This window comes from Chelonia mydas, chromosome 1, assembly GCF_015237465.2.
Source record: "Chelonia mydas isolate rCheMyd1 chromosome 1, rCheMyd1.pri.v2, whole genome shotgun sequence".
In the NCBI taxonomy this organism is placed as follows: domain Eukaryota; kingdom Metazoa; phylum Chordata; order Testudines; family Cheloniidae; genus Chelonia; species Chelonia mydas.
In genome coordinates this window covers 318,501,827-318,518,173 of record NC_057849.1, presented here as the reverse complement: position 1 = coordinate 318,518,173, position 16,347 = coordinate 318,501,827, and the positions used below count along the sequence as shown (strand labels likewise).

General features: G+C 38.4%; 1 protein-coding gene across 1 annotated transcript in view; it reads left to right on the top strand.

Moving 5' to 3' along the window:
• Positions 1–16,347, top strand: part of LOC102934244 (maltase-glucoamylase, intestinal-like) — a 91,305-nt gene that overhangs the window by 56,929 nt on the left and 18,029 nt on the right. The window contains exons 11-16 of the mRNA XM_007056426.2: positions 489–606; positions 5,235–5,403; positions 6,139–6,255; positions 7,040–7,096; positions 9,703–9,851; positions 15,718–15,802. Coding sequence (XP_007056488.2) covers positions 489–606; positions 5,235–5,403; positions 6,139–6,255; positions 7,040–7,096; positions 9,703–9,851; positions 15,718–15,802 — 695 coding nt within the window. The remainder of the gene's footprint in view (positions 1–488; positions 607–5,234; positions 5,404–6,138; positions 6,256–7,039; positions 7,097–9,702; positions 9,852–15,717; positions 15,803–16,347) is intronic.

Genomic DNA, 16,347 nt, shown 5'->3' with positions numbered 1-16,347 from the left:
TACTGGAGGCAGGGTAGGCAGGGAGGTGCCGGGCCATCACCTGCGCCAGCCACTACTCAGCTTGTGTCAGGTGCCTGCAGCTCCCAGGCCCGGCTCTGCAAGTGAGTCCCTCCTGACCTGGGTGGGCAGTGGGTGGGAGGGGAAAAGCAGCGAGCAAGGGGAGGGTAGGGGGAAGACGAGTGAATGGAGTGGGACATCGGGGGAAGAGGCAAAGCAGAGGAGGTTCTGGCACTCCTGCTGGAGTGTCTGGTTTTAAATATTACCAAGTTGGCAACCCTATGCTATGTCCATCTAGAAGAAGGTTTGTCACTATTATCTTTAAACACACAGCAATCAAAAAAGAATAGATCCTGCAGTGCTTCAGCTTTTATTCCTTTTAAAATCTTTAGGATTTTGTTCTATATTGTAGTATTTCTTCATTGAATACAATTGTGAAGAGGTTTGAAATTTGATCTGAATAATTCTCTAACTTTACATGTCATTCTCAGGAATTATCGATTACTCTCTGGCTCAGAAGACATTATGTCCAGACTCAAAAACTTATCTGGGGGATCATTATAATACACATTCTCTCTTTGGCTGGTCACAGACACCACCAACTTTTGTGTAAGTCATCAAGTATCTCCTTCTAAACATGCAGTTTAAACAAGAATTTAAGAACAGCTGATGTTACATGGGAAACTTTGAAATGGGCTCTACTTAGAAATATCTGTTTAGTTCTCTTTGCTTTTTATGTACTAAGGACAATTTCAAGGAATCAGAATCTTTGCTTCTGTCATGTTAATTTATTTGAGATAAAGTGAAAGGGCCTAATTCTGATAGGGCCTAATTCTTCAGCTGTTACTCATGTGAAACTAAACTGAGAAGTTCAGTGACTTCTGTGAAAGTTCTCCCCACACAACAGCTACAGAATAAGATCTAGTGACTTCACAACCATTTCCCATAGCAGCTAATTATGATGTCATATGTAAAGGAGTATTTATTACTTTAGAGGAAGAATCAAAAACATAGACTCCCAAGATAACAAAAATCCTCTTTTCATGGACATGTCTTGACTTGCCTGGAGAGTATATTATTTTTTGGCATAAGTCTGTGATGTGGCAAGGAAAACCCAAAGGGCATTCTGAATGGTGGAGTTACATTGCATTGCAGTTATAGGTTAATGTAAAAATTATCATTTTTGCAGCTGGAAAACTCTGAGCTATTTCAGACTAACGTTATCTGTCACTATGAAACTAGAGTTAGTTCAAAGGTTGGATATGTTTTTTAGACTCTCAAAAAAGAAAAATCAAATGGGCACATCATGCTTGTTTTCAGTACAAATTGAGGTTAGACACAATTCTTTTTGTTGTATTAATAAAGAGCCAAAACCTGGCGTCCTTATGTTGTTTTTACTCAGTCTTAACATTAGTATTTACTAACGGTAGTGTGGGCCCCATCATTCTGCTACTTTCTGTACAACCACATACGAATACACAGTCTCTGTGCCAGAGAGAGCTCGGTAGAGAATTCAGATGTGGCCCACAATCTCACATCCTGGTATTTAGGATATTAAAGGAGCCTATCCTTCAGTCCACCTCCACATCTGAAAAACTGCCCTGAGGCTTTATAACCAAGTATTCTGCCACCCACAAGGCAGTCCATCGCAAACAGTAAGCCTGTGTGCTCTGCATGCTGTGTCAGCTGTACAGACCTAACACAGAAAGTAAAGGCCAGTTTTGGCCCTTTTCAAATCTGTTTCATTTCAGCTTCATAAACATAGCACCACACAAAAGTGCCTTTCTCAGCCATCCTCCTGCTTCTGAAGAATAGCACTGTTCATGAGAAATACAAACATTTTATTCAACCAAACACAAAGAATTCTTGAAGACAGAAAAATCATTTTCAAAATATAAAGTAGCTCCTAATGCATCTAAAAAGAGAAGCAGGGTGTGCAGTAGAACTGGGCAAATACTGCAAACAATATTCTGAGAATATTCATTTGGATTTTTTAAAAACAAATGTCTTCCATGGCTGTGTTCATGCCCCTTTTGCATTCACTTTCCACAAATAATAATCAAGTAAATGATGTTAATGGCAGGAATGTTTATCAAAACTGCATATATTGCAGAATATTTGCAGAAATTGAATTACAAAGTAATAATCATGAGTATTTGTATCTAAAATCTGATTCTAAGAAATCCAATCAGGTAAGAGAAACCTGTCATGTGATCTGTTTCCAGTCAAATAGGATGGCTTTTGAATACTGAATACTTGCAACAATCAACTCTCACACAATTTACAGCCCGAGAATTATCCACAGATGATGTTCTGTGAATAACTTCAAACAAATGTATTTGAGAAAATCAGATTTGGTTCTGTGATGACTCACAAAGTGGTAAAACTTGTTAAATTGTTTGTTACAAACTAGTCAACCAGCTCTAGTTTATTGTTTTCCACCCATTACTACTACTCAGCACTGTGTTGCAAGTGTGGACCAGTAATTTGCCCATAAAGCTGGATTATCTGAGGAGACCTATACTAAGGTTTAGGGAAGGCAGATTTCTTTGCCAGTAATGCTCCAGGATGTTACTTCTAAAAGAGACCTGGAGTCTTGTTTTATGTGGCCGCTCCACCAACTGGCCCCCTTGAACAACAGAACCATACCGATTCCATTGCGTTTCAGGCATTGCACGCCTTGCAGTGGTTAGCCCATAAGCTTAATGTTTAGTTATTTGTTTATTTGTATGAAAACCAATCCGTTTGTTCTAGAAATGTCAACATAACACATTTTGAAAAATCTATGCCAGTTAAAGAGCCAGTACAGTAAAATACTTAAATCACTTATATAAACGTGTGTGCCAGCACTTTTGTGCAAATCTCATTAATAAGGGAAACTGATGAGGATAATACACAAAACTATTAATAATCTAGGCTGCAGTTTTCCAGGGAGCCTAAGGAGTTAGGTGCCCAAATCTAAGTGAAATTGAATAGAATTTGGGTTCCTAACTTTCAGTGTTTTACCAGGACAGGAAATGGGGGGAAATCAGTGAAAGGAAGGATGCATTTTGTTTAGCATAGCTCAAGATTTCTTTCATAGTTTGATTTGGTGCTTGTTTGTTACTTCCATTTGGCTTTATACTTGCCATTAAAGCAATACTCAGGGGTTGAGGGGAGGGATAGCTCAGGGGTTTGAGCATTGGCCTGCTAAACCCAGAGTTGTAAGTTCAATCCTTGAGGGGGCCATTTAGGGATCTGGGGCAAAAATTGGGGATTGGTCCTGCTTTGAGCAGAGGGTTGGACTAGATGACCTCCTGTGGTCCCTTCCAACCCTGATATTCTAATACTTTATTATCTAATAGTACTACGTAAACAAATTCCTATACTAAAAGCAAAATAGTACAATTATTTTTATACAGTGAATGTTATGGGAAAAGACATGAGACTGGATAACCATATAAATGTAGAGGGGTGTCAGACTTACTAATAGCAATATGAATATAGATATTAGAGTTTATTGTCAAGGCTATAGATTAGACATGGTAATTTTGGGAGGAGTCTTGATAACATCAGAAGTCATCATAAATATTATGAAAAGACAGGGGCATACTCTGCAGTAACAAACTATGGCAACATTTCTCCTCTAAGATCCGCATAATATTTCTCAGTTTCAGTCTTCGCTCTTCCTATAATTGCAGATAAATTTTGATCTCAGTAGGAGTTCTGTACATGTAAGGACCGCAGATATTGGAGCTGAGTACTTCTGCGTGGAGCTGAGAAGAGAATTTTGCCCTACTTTTGCAATGACTTTGAAACTTTATAAAATATTTTGGGGACACCTCATATTTTGGGTACTTAACCACTGCTGTCCCTTCTTTCCCATTATGTAAGTCTCCATGTTCATCCAGATTTTTAATTTCCCTCCTCCTTCCGTGTCCCCGAAAGAGTACTGTCTTAAAGTTTAGGTGTTGCTTTGCAGCCACCCTCTTTCCTTTATGTAGTGCCCTGTCAAATCTTGATAGTCCAGAATTTTCAGGGGGCCTTCATGGTGAGTTCACTAGCCTGGTTCTTTGTCTGACCGTGTTCTTGCCAAGTACCTCAATCTATTAGCCTTCTGTGCAGTCCTATAGTTTGTTTTGGGTGTAAAATTTGGACAACTCGTCACCTGGACTTTCATCCAACACCTACGCACGCTCAAGTAGTGTGGACATGCTCAGGGTCTAACTGATCACCATATTTGGGGTTGGGAAGGAATTTTCCCCCATATCAGATTGGCAGAGACCCCGAGGGATTTCCAGCTTCCTCTGCAGCATGGAGAATGGTGCACTTCCATGTTTAAACTAGGTGAATTCTCTTTAACTTTAAGTCCTTAAACTCTGATTTGAGGATTTCAGTAACTCAGCCAGAGGTTAGGGGTCTATTACAGGAGTGGGTGGGTGAGGTTTCGTGGCTTGCAATGTGCAGGTCAGACTAGATGATCACAATGGTTCCTTCTGACCTTAAAGTCTATGAGTCTAACTCACTTTACCTGCTTATTTAAGCATTGTCCCATTTTCACTCAGTCTCTCACCCACAACTAACTTGCTAACTTATTTGCACAACATTTCCAAACAACACGGACATCTTAAACTAAAACGAAACATGAATATAAGTAGGGATGACACAAGTTCCAGTATTTGTACGTTTCCTTGTATTTGTGTGTATATGTTTCTCACTGGCTTTTTTTTTTTTTTTTTAATAATTTGGGGAGCTTTTGGAGTATCAAACTATTGAGAGATCTCGTCTTCTCATAGTATGTTTCAGTTTCTGGATGGTGGAAATTCCACAACAAGACCTGCTTTAGTTTTATTTCAACCTGATAAATGGCTCTCTGAGGGAAAACCAAGCCTCAGAAGAACATAAATACAAATCGTGAGAGATTCTTATGTTCTTATTCACATACATTCAGATTCATGAGGAACCTGAATGAGTACACGACCCTAAACTTCATGGATTCCATGATCTGTATGACAATCATGACATACATTCTTACCAACTTATGGTTGTCATTTTTCTTTACAAGGATGCAGTACTGATTTCTGTATTTTACATGACTCAAGAATGTAACGGACCACAATAACAGTTATTATATGGATAAAACTCTCATTGACCTTGATGAAAATTTTGCCTATATGGGGACTTCAGAATTAAGCTTATAATGTGAAAACTGCTTGAGCTGGGTTTTCTTCACTGCATGTTTATGCATTTTTTCCCAGTGCTGTTCAGAAGGCCACTGGAAAGCGAGCATTCGTTCTGAGTCGTTCTACATTTGTCGGAAGTGGGAAATATTCCGGTCACTGGCTAGGTGACAACTTTTCACGCTGGAAAGATATGCACATGTCAATAATTGGAATGTTGGAATTTAATCTCTTTGGGATTCCATATGTAAGTCTGTCTAAAGGCTCTCACTGTTTCATACATAATACCATTTGAAATTAATCCAAATGTTTGCTTAAATGAAATGCTTCATATGGCAAGCAGGTGCTGATTAAATTTAACTTTGTCAATTTTTTCTAGTTAAAGAAGAATCAAAGATTCTCATATGAAACAATTGTGTGACGTGCCAGTGTAACCCACACACCTTCTGGGTGTGGTGTTCTGTCCCATCTAGTGGCACCAAGACCACTTAAAGAGAGAGCGACTGAGTCTGCTCTACAGCCTTAGCTAACAGCCAGTTGGCTTTTAGGTCATGTGGTAGAAGCTCATGCACTAAGCTCCAGAGGTCCCAGCTTTGATCCTGCCTGCCCAAAACCAGGGTCTGCATTACACCAGCAAAAATAGGTTTCCTTCCTGATATATGTTTCATCATTCATAATAACTCCTGATATATGTTTCATCATTCATAATTCCAAAATATATTTCTAATTTTGCAAGCTGAATTGAAGAAATAATACAATTATTAAAATGTAGTCAAATCTATATTGACATTCTCAGTCCCTGCAAATTTTTTTCCATGTTCATTACGCTGTATTGTGGGACCACCTGATAAAATCACCAGAAAAATAGCTGTCTTTTTGTTGACCTTTATTAACAGGTTTCACTGTAACATTGATTTAGGGCCTGACTGTGCAACTCTTACTCACACTCATGAGCACTTATTTAAGTATTATGTTTCTTCAGATTGGTGCTGATATCTGTGGGTTTCTCCTTGATACAACTTATGAACTCTGCTTACGATGGATGCAACTTGGTTCATTTTATCCTTTCTCCAGAAATCATAATGGAGAGGGCCAGATGGTAAGAAAGCAAAGCTACTAAATGCCGCAGCCCTTGATTTTCATATTCATCATTGTAATATTTAAATTGTACTCTCAGAAATCATTCTGCATTTTTGTGAGTAAATCCTTGTTCGGTGAACAGGAATCTTTTATATGGTGCAGTGCTATCAGATGTCACGCACAGAAGGGATTGTTATGCATTCCCATAATTTAAAAATGGATGGAAACTTTAAAAAAAGTCTAATATCCCAAAGCTGCATAGAAATAAATTTGTTCACAGTTTACAATTACAAAAATGTAGATAAAAATCACTTCCTCCATGATTTACCTGCCAACACCCTAGTTTTTGTTTCCTGTTCTCTTTTAGGTGTTAGTGATGTTATCAAGTATTGCAGGGAAACAATTATTTGAAGGCAAATGAAGGAGGAACAGATTTGCGATTGTCTCCTGCCCATAAATTATTGTTTGGTTGTAATTTTAAAATATGAACATATAAGATATCCTTTTATTTGCTTAGAATGTTTTTAAAATGCTTTTATGTTCACCTTTTAACATACATTACAGGAAGGGGTAGACAGGGTACAGCCTGCATTATCTTAAATTAAGCTTCAGACATATATCATAATTAGAAATTTTGGACAAATTATATTTCTTATACATTAGAAACTTCAAGGACAGTAGCAGTAGAAACAACAGTTACTCAGCCTAGAATAATTGAAATCTGAAAAAAAGCAACTAAACTGAATTCATAACTGAAAAAGCGCATGATCAAATCTAACTCTGTATCCATATACTCATTCTAGCTCTTATCTCAGCTAGAAAGAAATATCATGTTGTTTCTAGCTGCTGAAAGGTCGAAGGTGTGTTCATAGAATCATAGAATATCAGGGTTGGAAGGGACCTCAGGAGGTCATCTAGTCCAACCCGCTGCTCAAAGCGGGACCAATCCCCACTTTTTGCCCCAGATCCCAAATGGCCCCCTCAAGGATTGAACTTACAACCCTGGGTTTAGCAGGCCAATGCTCAAACCACTGAGCTATCCCTCCCCCCCTTCCTCTGGTCTTTGGATATATATTATATTTCTCCACTGTGCTGTAACAAGAAAGATTCTGCTATTACAAGAGGCTGTTTTTACTTTTGTAAGATGAAATGTGCAAAGATGGAGTTCATGTTGTGACTCTTCACTTTCATTTTGCTGCAAGGCCAGATTTTTAAAGGCAGATGTAACGGGGCACCCACAAGCATTCACATTGGCCTGCACAAATGGGTATGTGCCTTTAAAAATTGGGCAATTGCACATGGAAACAGGCACAATGGTTGCTATTAAAAAGTCAAGACTTGCCCCCATATTTACCTTCCAATGGCATAGGAAATATCAAAGTATTTCCCTATAATCAGAATAGGAAATGTCTGGTTTTTCAGATACTACTGTGGGTAAATATTCTGTGTGTAGGGTGTCCACTGTATTTAGATTTACAGTTATCTGATTTGCACTTGTGCATGCACCCGTTTGTGCATGAAAATGTAAAATTGTGTTTGACCTACATGAGAGTATATTTGTAGTCTACATACAGGTTGGTAGTTAATTTGCATGTCAAACATGAGTGCATACAATGGAAATATAAACATATGGCTACATGAGTGCTTTCTTCATGAAGGCTGTAGCTTATCAACTCATAAATAAGTAGGTCAAGGGCCCAATTCCGTCATCCTTATGTTGATGGATCCATTTGAGGAGTAAGGCATTAGTAAGGGCTGCAGAATAGGGCCCACATGATGTTCCCCCCACACACTCAAATTACTACATGCCAATTCAAGAAAAAGTGAATTGAGCAACTAGAATTAATTCTTTCTTGTACTGTTAAAAATCATAAAACAGTTCTGTTCATTTTTTGTAAAAGTCTGATTTGCAGGGAGCTTTGAGTGACTCAGCGACTGACTATTTTTACTGTATTTAGACAATATTTGTACACTAGGGCTGTCCAAGTGGTAAAAATATTCCACTTTTAAAAAGTAGCTGGCATTCCAGAGCTTAGAAACCAGCAGGAAACATGGTTATTGACTAATGCAGATGTATGTATAAGAGAGGGTAAAAATAACTTTAAAAATAACTTAAGTGTAATATTAAAATTTGATCTTAAGCATCTGGTTTGTCTGACTCACAGGGATGTTGCATGGCTTAATAATATGCTTGCCTGAAAAACACTAGATAATATAAAAGCAAAATTTTATTATTTCTGTTCCTTTTATGTTTCATTATTCCAGGAATTCATAATGCAGTATTTTAAAGAGAAATTGACTCATTTAAGGAGAAATTTTTAAAACAGATATGGAGTCTTACAACTCCTTTTCATGATCTCAGTCCATAGTTTCTATGAACTTCAATAAATAGCAGAGTGAATCCACTGAATACAACAGGTCAACAATATCCAGTGAATTTTTGAATCTGCTCTTTCTCCTTCTGAGGAGGCCATACAGTTTTTAGTGAGGGTCTTTTTGAGAAAACCTTAAAAATAGAAGTCCTGTCTTCTGCATATAGATTTTAGGAATGAGGGTTGAGCTTTTTAAAGTAGGGCAGGGGACTGAACACATTTTCGATTAAATTTGCTGGAAAATGTATAGCTAAATTTCCTGCACTGCTTTCAAATCACAACCTGGCTTTTAGTAATGGCCTACCCTATTGTGCCCTAAGAATTATATGCACAAATATTTGTAAGCATAATTGATGTCATTAAGACATAACTATCAAGTAGTATTTGAAATCAGGTAGGTAGATGTCTAGATTCAATTAAGCGTGCCCCCAAAATATTTGGTCTGCATTTATTTGCATCCAAAAATTGTAGTGCAGAGTAACAAACCAAGTTGAGACCTCTTAAAAATAAGGATGAAATCTTGGCCCATTGAATTCAATGGGAGTTTTGCTACTGACTTCAGTGGGGCCACAATTTCACCCAAAGGCCATAAAATCACAAGGCGCTTTTCATACAGGTTTATCTCTATGGTCTTGGCCAAAAGAATTTCCCTGTTCCCTCTGTTTGGCAGCATATTGAGTATCCATTTTCCATTTATCTTACACATTCTACACCAGAGGTAGCTGCATTTCAGTGGTGAAATGATTTCTAAATATACAGAGTCTGATCCTGAGAGGACCTAAAAATCTACAACTCTCAATGACTTTAGTGACCTTTAGGGCAATTGCAGGTGCTCAGCACCGCTAAGGATCAAGTCCATGGCTTATGACGTTCACAGATATATTTAGGAATAAAAGGTTTCTAAATCAGTGTAAGACTGGATTCTTCTTATTTTCTATACTATTAGTCTAGGGGTTTTTTTTTTACTCTAAGCATTCAGCTGTAGACTGTTCATGTCAATAGAAGCTTTTCTTAAATTATGACAGGCTACTTTCTGTGTAATAATTGCATATTTGTAAACTTAAATACAAAACAAATAACTTTTTCTTTGGTAGGAGCAAGACCCTGCAGTGTTTGGAGCAGAATTTGCTGAGATAGCTCGGTCTACACTATTGATTAGATACACGCTGTTGCCTTATTTGTACACCTTATTCTTTGACTCTCATGTCCATGGAAGCACAGTGGTGCGAGGATTAATGCATGAGTAAGCTATCAGTCTCTTTCCTATCTGTCATATTGTATTCATATTTATTGCAGATCCAGTGTAACAATTATTTTATATTTATTTTGATGATGATAATAATAATGATAAAATTGTATCCCTCTGCCTTAACAAGAGAAGTTTACAGTAAAACAGTACAAATATTTTGCATCGTTCATGTAATATTTAACATAGATTTTACTTTAAAAGCAATATTCCCGCCCCCTTAAATAAATAACAATTGAGGAAAGTTCCCAGGTGTTTGTTTAATAGAATGGGTTGTATGATGTTTCAAATATTTATTTTTAATATTTCTGCTTAACAGTGTTTCTGTCCATACTTTTAACCATTAGGGCTCTTTGGATATTCATATCAAGGGTAAATAGCAGTGATTTAATGCACATTAATAAAAGAATCCCTCATGTAGTCTTCAGTGATGTGAAGTTTGTGGTCCTATCTATTCTCCACTTCTGCTATCAATATTTCAGGGCCAGATCTTGCAGTCGCTTATTACTGGGCATAGTGCTTGCATTTGAAAGCAGTCTCATTGCTTCAGTAGAATTAATCAAGTATCTAAAGCTACTTAGATGTTTGTAGTACAAAAAAGTTCTATGGATTTGATTTGATATTTCTTGAGAAATTAAATAGAATCATTAAGGGTAATATTGTAGGATTTTACTTAGTATTTTTCTTCTTTATAGAAGAGAAAACTGAAATCTGCATATGTTTTCTTTTGGTATCTTATTAGATGTGTTTTAAAAGATGTCCTCCCAACAATAGTTTTAGAATCATGGAATTGGAAGGGACCTCGAGAGGTCCTCTAGTCCAGTCCCCTGCACTCATGGCAGGACTAAATATTATCTAGACTATCCCCGACAGGTGTTTGTCCAGCCTGCGCTGAAAAATCTCCAATGATGGAATCTGGCCACGTGGTCATTGCAAATAACATACAACAACTGTGGCCTGTTGGATTCTGCTTTGTGTTTTAGTGCCTCACACTGAGGCAATGAAATAATAAAAGAATTCAATAGCTCAACAGTTAGAAAAGGACTTGAAGTGATGGTCTATGACAAACAGCTTTAAAGACTACACCGTATGTGCATGTTAAGATTCAAGACTTGGTTAATATCTTTAAAAAAGGAAAAGTGGGACAACATCAAACAGTGGGAAATGTGTATAGGCTAACTAGCTTTCATAGACTATGAGAAACACAGTAGATTGGGGCATGAGTAGAAGGGCCTACATTTTCAACCTGAGTGAGTTCATTTGCATGCCTAATTTATGCTCATGATTGCAAGATCAGCTGTGGTGTTTGTATGTACAAACAGCCAATTAGACATATAACTGGTATTTGTATGTGCAAATCAAATACCTAAACATAAACACTTTCATCTTCTCCTTTTGATACATTTGCTTCCCTATGATTTCCCACTTACTCTCACCCTTGCATAGGATATTTTTATCTTTGTATTAATATTATTACAGCTAAATCAAGAGTAAAGAAAACTTGTTGAATAAGTGAAAAGCTTTTGAGGTTAGAATTAAGAGAATTTAAAAGAAACAAACTTATTAGGGTAAGCCTTCAAAAACAACCAAAAATCTTAGCTATTAAAACAGCCAGACAATTCAGAAAACTCCGAACTTTTACAAAGGATGAAACTGGGATTGGTTATAATACATAAACTCAGATATCAAAAACAGATTTAAAAATCAAAAATCCTGGTTTATGATGATCTCCTGACATACACTCTGTAAAGCCCTAAACACATAACCTGTGTTGTTTGTTTTCAGTCTGTTGAAGCAATCACCTTTATGAACACCCTGTTAAAAAATCAAATTATCGCTTGTTATTTGTTATTATGTCTGAGGTAGTGGGATTGTTGCAGGAAGAAAAATAAATGGGTTCCCTTCTTAAATCCCTTCTTCTTGCAACACTTTCAAATTTTTATAAGAATATAAATGTCTTTATCAAGCAAAGTTTCTTACTGAAAGTTTTCTGTCACACACCCAATTAGGTAGAGCCTGGAGCAAGTCCTCAGGCACATGAACCTTTGACTCAATATACTCTCCCAAACTCTCCACTATTTTAACAACTAGAACATTGGGTACATTTCCCTTTGTTTTTCAATTGCCACGGTTCTTTTGGAATTACTACAATACAGAACTCCTTCAGGATCAGATACAATGTGCTATGCACATATAGAGGTATGATGACACAGACACCATTGAGAGAATCCTTTCCTAAGCAATAAAACCACATAAAGTCAGTGTATGGAAACTTTAGCAATGTCATATACATTTCGAAATAACTGAAGGAAATCAAAGGTGATGATGACACCATTAGAGCTAGTCAGGAATTTTTTGATTAAACATTTTTCTGTTAGAAAATGCTGATCCATATTCAGACAAGGTCAAAATGAGAGCGAGACCCCAGAACACTCAATAGCCCAGTGATTACTGGGCATTCATGCTTTACTTTTGCTCTGTCTGATTCAGAGCAGGAACTTTAGAGTCTCCTGCATCCCATGTGAGCGTCACAACGACCGGGCTATGGGGTATTCTGAGGTCTCTCTGTCTCTCTCTCATTTTACCTTCCTGACAAAATATGAATCAGCTAGTCAGCTGGACCATTGCCTGTGATGTGTGCCCGTCCCCTTTCCCCCTTTTTCCTCTTTAACAAAAAAAAATTCAAAAGGTCTGGGTCTTGTTCTGATCCAGATTGAAAACAAATGATGAAACCTGAATTATTTTGCAAAATGGAACTCTTATTTTCCAGCCAGACCTAAATAAGACCGTGTCTTACAGGTAGCTAAGGCAATTACTTTTATTCTTTGTCTGATGACTGGTGTGTAAAATATTTACTGTAAAAGGACTGTGTTTAAAGTTAAGTAGTGTTACATCTTCAGCATGAAGAATCAATTATGTAATACCAGTTCTGTGTCTGGCAGTCAGAGATTTGGTCAGTTTCTGCAGCCATTTGACAAATGTCAATTAATTTAGGCAATGTAGATTGAAAGGCTTGCAGAGAAGGCCATAAATACTTGAACGTACTCTCAAGGAAGCATCAGTTATTCTGCAATAGGACTTTGTGTGCTACATCATCTTCCAAGGAGAGGGCAGTTCTCTTTTCCACCTGGATATAGTGGCATCTCCTCTTGGCCAGAAGCTGGGAATGGGCAACAGGGGATGGATCACTTGGTGATTGCCTGTTCTGTTCATTCCCTCTGGGGCACCTGGCACTGGCCACTGTCAGTAGACAGGACACTGGGCGAGATGGACCTTTGGGCTGACCCAGTCTGGCCATTCTTATGGATTTGCCATGAAAAACACTGCACCCTTTGCTGGAAGGACATATATGAGCCTCCTCAGTGTATCAGCTCCTGATTTTCAATTAAGGAGACATTACTTTCCAACAATAATATGCTCCTTGTGTGTCTGTATTCAGACACCACAGTCATTACTGGAGACAGAACTTGGGACTGTAAACACTGAAAATACAGGCCTCTTCCACTTGAGCTAAGGAAGGCCTCTTCCACGTTAGCTATGGGGTCATGAGACTCTGGATTAACCACTAGAAAGTATTACGAACACGTGCAAATGAATAGTTTAGGAGGGAAACTTTGTATTCACTGGAAAATATCAGATCCCCAAGACTCTCTCCATTGCTCTTTACTCTATCAGTTTCATGGTCTATGTAACAGGTCTAATGCTATTCTATTTACCTACCCTGTCAGCTGGTGTTAGAACTTGCATAAACCTGCAGAAGTTCTACTGATTCTTTATGGCAGATGTACCTCATTAACTCCATCCATGATAAAAGGGAGATGTAAGTGGCTGGTCTGCAGAGAGAAAGGGCAGAAGAGGTCCCCAAGGGACAGCTAGACAACCAAGCAGTGGTCCACATAACGAATCAACAGTCAGCAAAGTTGGCATGGGTAATGAGACTAGTGAGGGCATTTTGTTTTACGTGTGTGTGTGTGGCGCCAGGGTAGAAAATGGCATTGTAGATGCTCTATCTTGTTTTCAGGACCATAGATTCCAAAAATGTGCACGGTGTGCCAGCACAAATCCACAGGTGATGTCTCACCCATTATGGAACTATGGCTATGGTTAGCTACAGGATTAACTGAAAATACTTTTTGCCCCAATGATTTAAGGGCTTACTTGGCCAACCTCACTGAATTCACAGAATTCGGGAAGGTATCCAATGTCTTTGGCCCATCCCCAAACATTAGGTGGGTTGATATGCTCTGTCTTTAGCCGCTGTGGATTGGCTTCATCCACTACATTGGGTTGCCCAACTGGTTTATCCTTTTAGTGCAGACTAGTGGGAGTCCCTGACCCATGTAGAAGATTTGTGGTAAGGAAATTATTGGAGGGATGGTGCAGAGGTGATGCATGCAGAGAAGGTGATAGACATCCCATAACCATATAGATTCTATCAGGGTTAGTGGATGCTCTATGCTCTGCATTTGGTGTTGCCCTTTTTCAATGCCTTCAGGGTTAGTGCACTGGTCCCGCAAGCAGCCAGGAACAGATCCAGGTGTGTATTAGAATTCACAGATGTTTGTCTTGGATGAGGAGTAATGTCTTTATGCTTGAGGTATTCTAAAATGTATCTAACATGACAGATGGGTGAACAGTGCCCCTCTCCGATGTTACATTTTAATAAAGTTTCAGCCTGCCACTTAAAATCTACCCCGTGTCTGTTCTCTTCCACTTGAATATCCAGATCAATGAATTCAGGAATGCTGAAGGTAGCATAGCTACAGGAGGAGTTCCCCAGCAGCTCTGTGCCTGCTGGAGGAATATTGTTGTTCAGCAAAGGCTGATCAATATTTCTGTGAGGTACAGTTTGGAGGGAGTTGGAGAGTCTGGAGCTTGATGAGGAAGGAAGGTTTTAGAAATAATGTATATCATGCTTGCACCTTATGAGGGTTTAGGGATCTTTTCATGCATTTTCTCCAGGCTGCTCTTCTGCTCAGGTGGCTGACAGATCTGAGTTCCATTGGCATTTGTAAGAGTTGAAGACCAAGTGGTTCTTTTGATCCCCCCCGAAGGCCTGTACTTCCCAGGAGGCCAGAATAGTCTGATATCCAAATATGTGGCTGCCAAAGTAGTGCTTTAGGCTCCCTGCTAGTACTTTACTGAGGGAGTAGGATGAACAGCTGGATGTTTCTTACCAATGGGGCAGTCTGAGCAGGCTGGGTCTTGCCTGGAGGTGGCAGTTCAGGTATGGTGTGTATCCGTGAACTAAGCTGAGTAGCGTGCTTCTCCACAGGGCCATTGGTACTGGGTTAGCCCTCTAGATTCTAGATTCTCTCGTCAGGAAATCAGGTTGGATAACTAAAGACTTTCTTCTGTTTACATACTAAGGCATTGTTTACAATGGCAATGGAATTATTTTCGCTATACTGTTCTTAAAGATGGTTAGCATGAAATACATTTAAATGTGGTTTGCCTGGAATATAAACTTTTCTCAAACCATATTCTAGGCTAGTTAACAGCCTACTACAAAGACAAATACATGATTACATGTATGCTCTAATACATGTAAAATAGATGTGACTTGACTATGTTAGCTAGGAAAACTGTGTTGAACTATGTTTTAAATCATGTTTCAGTCAACAATATATTATTGCCCGTATGGATGAGGTCTAAGTTATTGATCCTAAAGGCTGGGAAATGAGAAACCAAAACTTCTTGCTATCAGTCATGAAAAAGGTATCTGGATATTGATGGAACACACTAACGTAGGAAACCAGAGACTGTTGGTGCAGTGAGCAAATCTCAGGATCAAAATATTTCACAAGGTCTTTGAAAAAAAAAAGATTTGAATTAACAATGGGTATCTTTCTTTCAAAACTAGATTTACTTCTGATCAGCAGACTCATGGAATAGATACAGCTTTCCTTTGGGGACCAGCTTTTATGATTGCTCCAGTTCTTCAAGAGGCAAGTATTCTAACTTTAAAATGTTATAATATAGGAACCAAAGAGATTAATACTGTTCAGGGCTTTAAAACACAGGCTGGGTGATTGTACATTTATCTTCATCATCCACTTTTTTTATCCATTCTCAATCCCTGAGGAGTCAGTTTCACAAACAGACCTAGCTGTACAGAAAGTACAACTATACATACACAGGCTGGATTCTCCTACTTGCTGAGTCTCATGTTGCAGATGTCCCTGAAAGGTGCCATCTGTAGCAGTAAAGGGATTGTAGATTTTGGAAGCAGGAAGAAGAAAAGCCATGACAGAGAAACAGATATAGAATGACTGCCAGCTTGTGGACAAAGCTGTTAAACTAACCTCCAATTAAAACTGCCCCAAAAATCTTGGAATTGGAACTTGTGAAAGAATATGCTAGGGGTTTCCCAACACCAAATCCAAATGAAACCAAAGTCCTTCTGTTAAGCTGATAATGACAATTTCATATACAGTTGTAGCCATTTTGATCCCAGGATACTAGAGAGACAAGGTGGGTGAGGTAATATCTT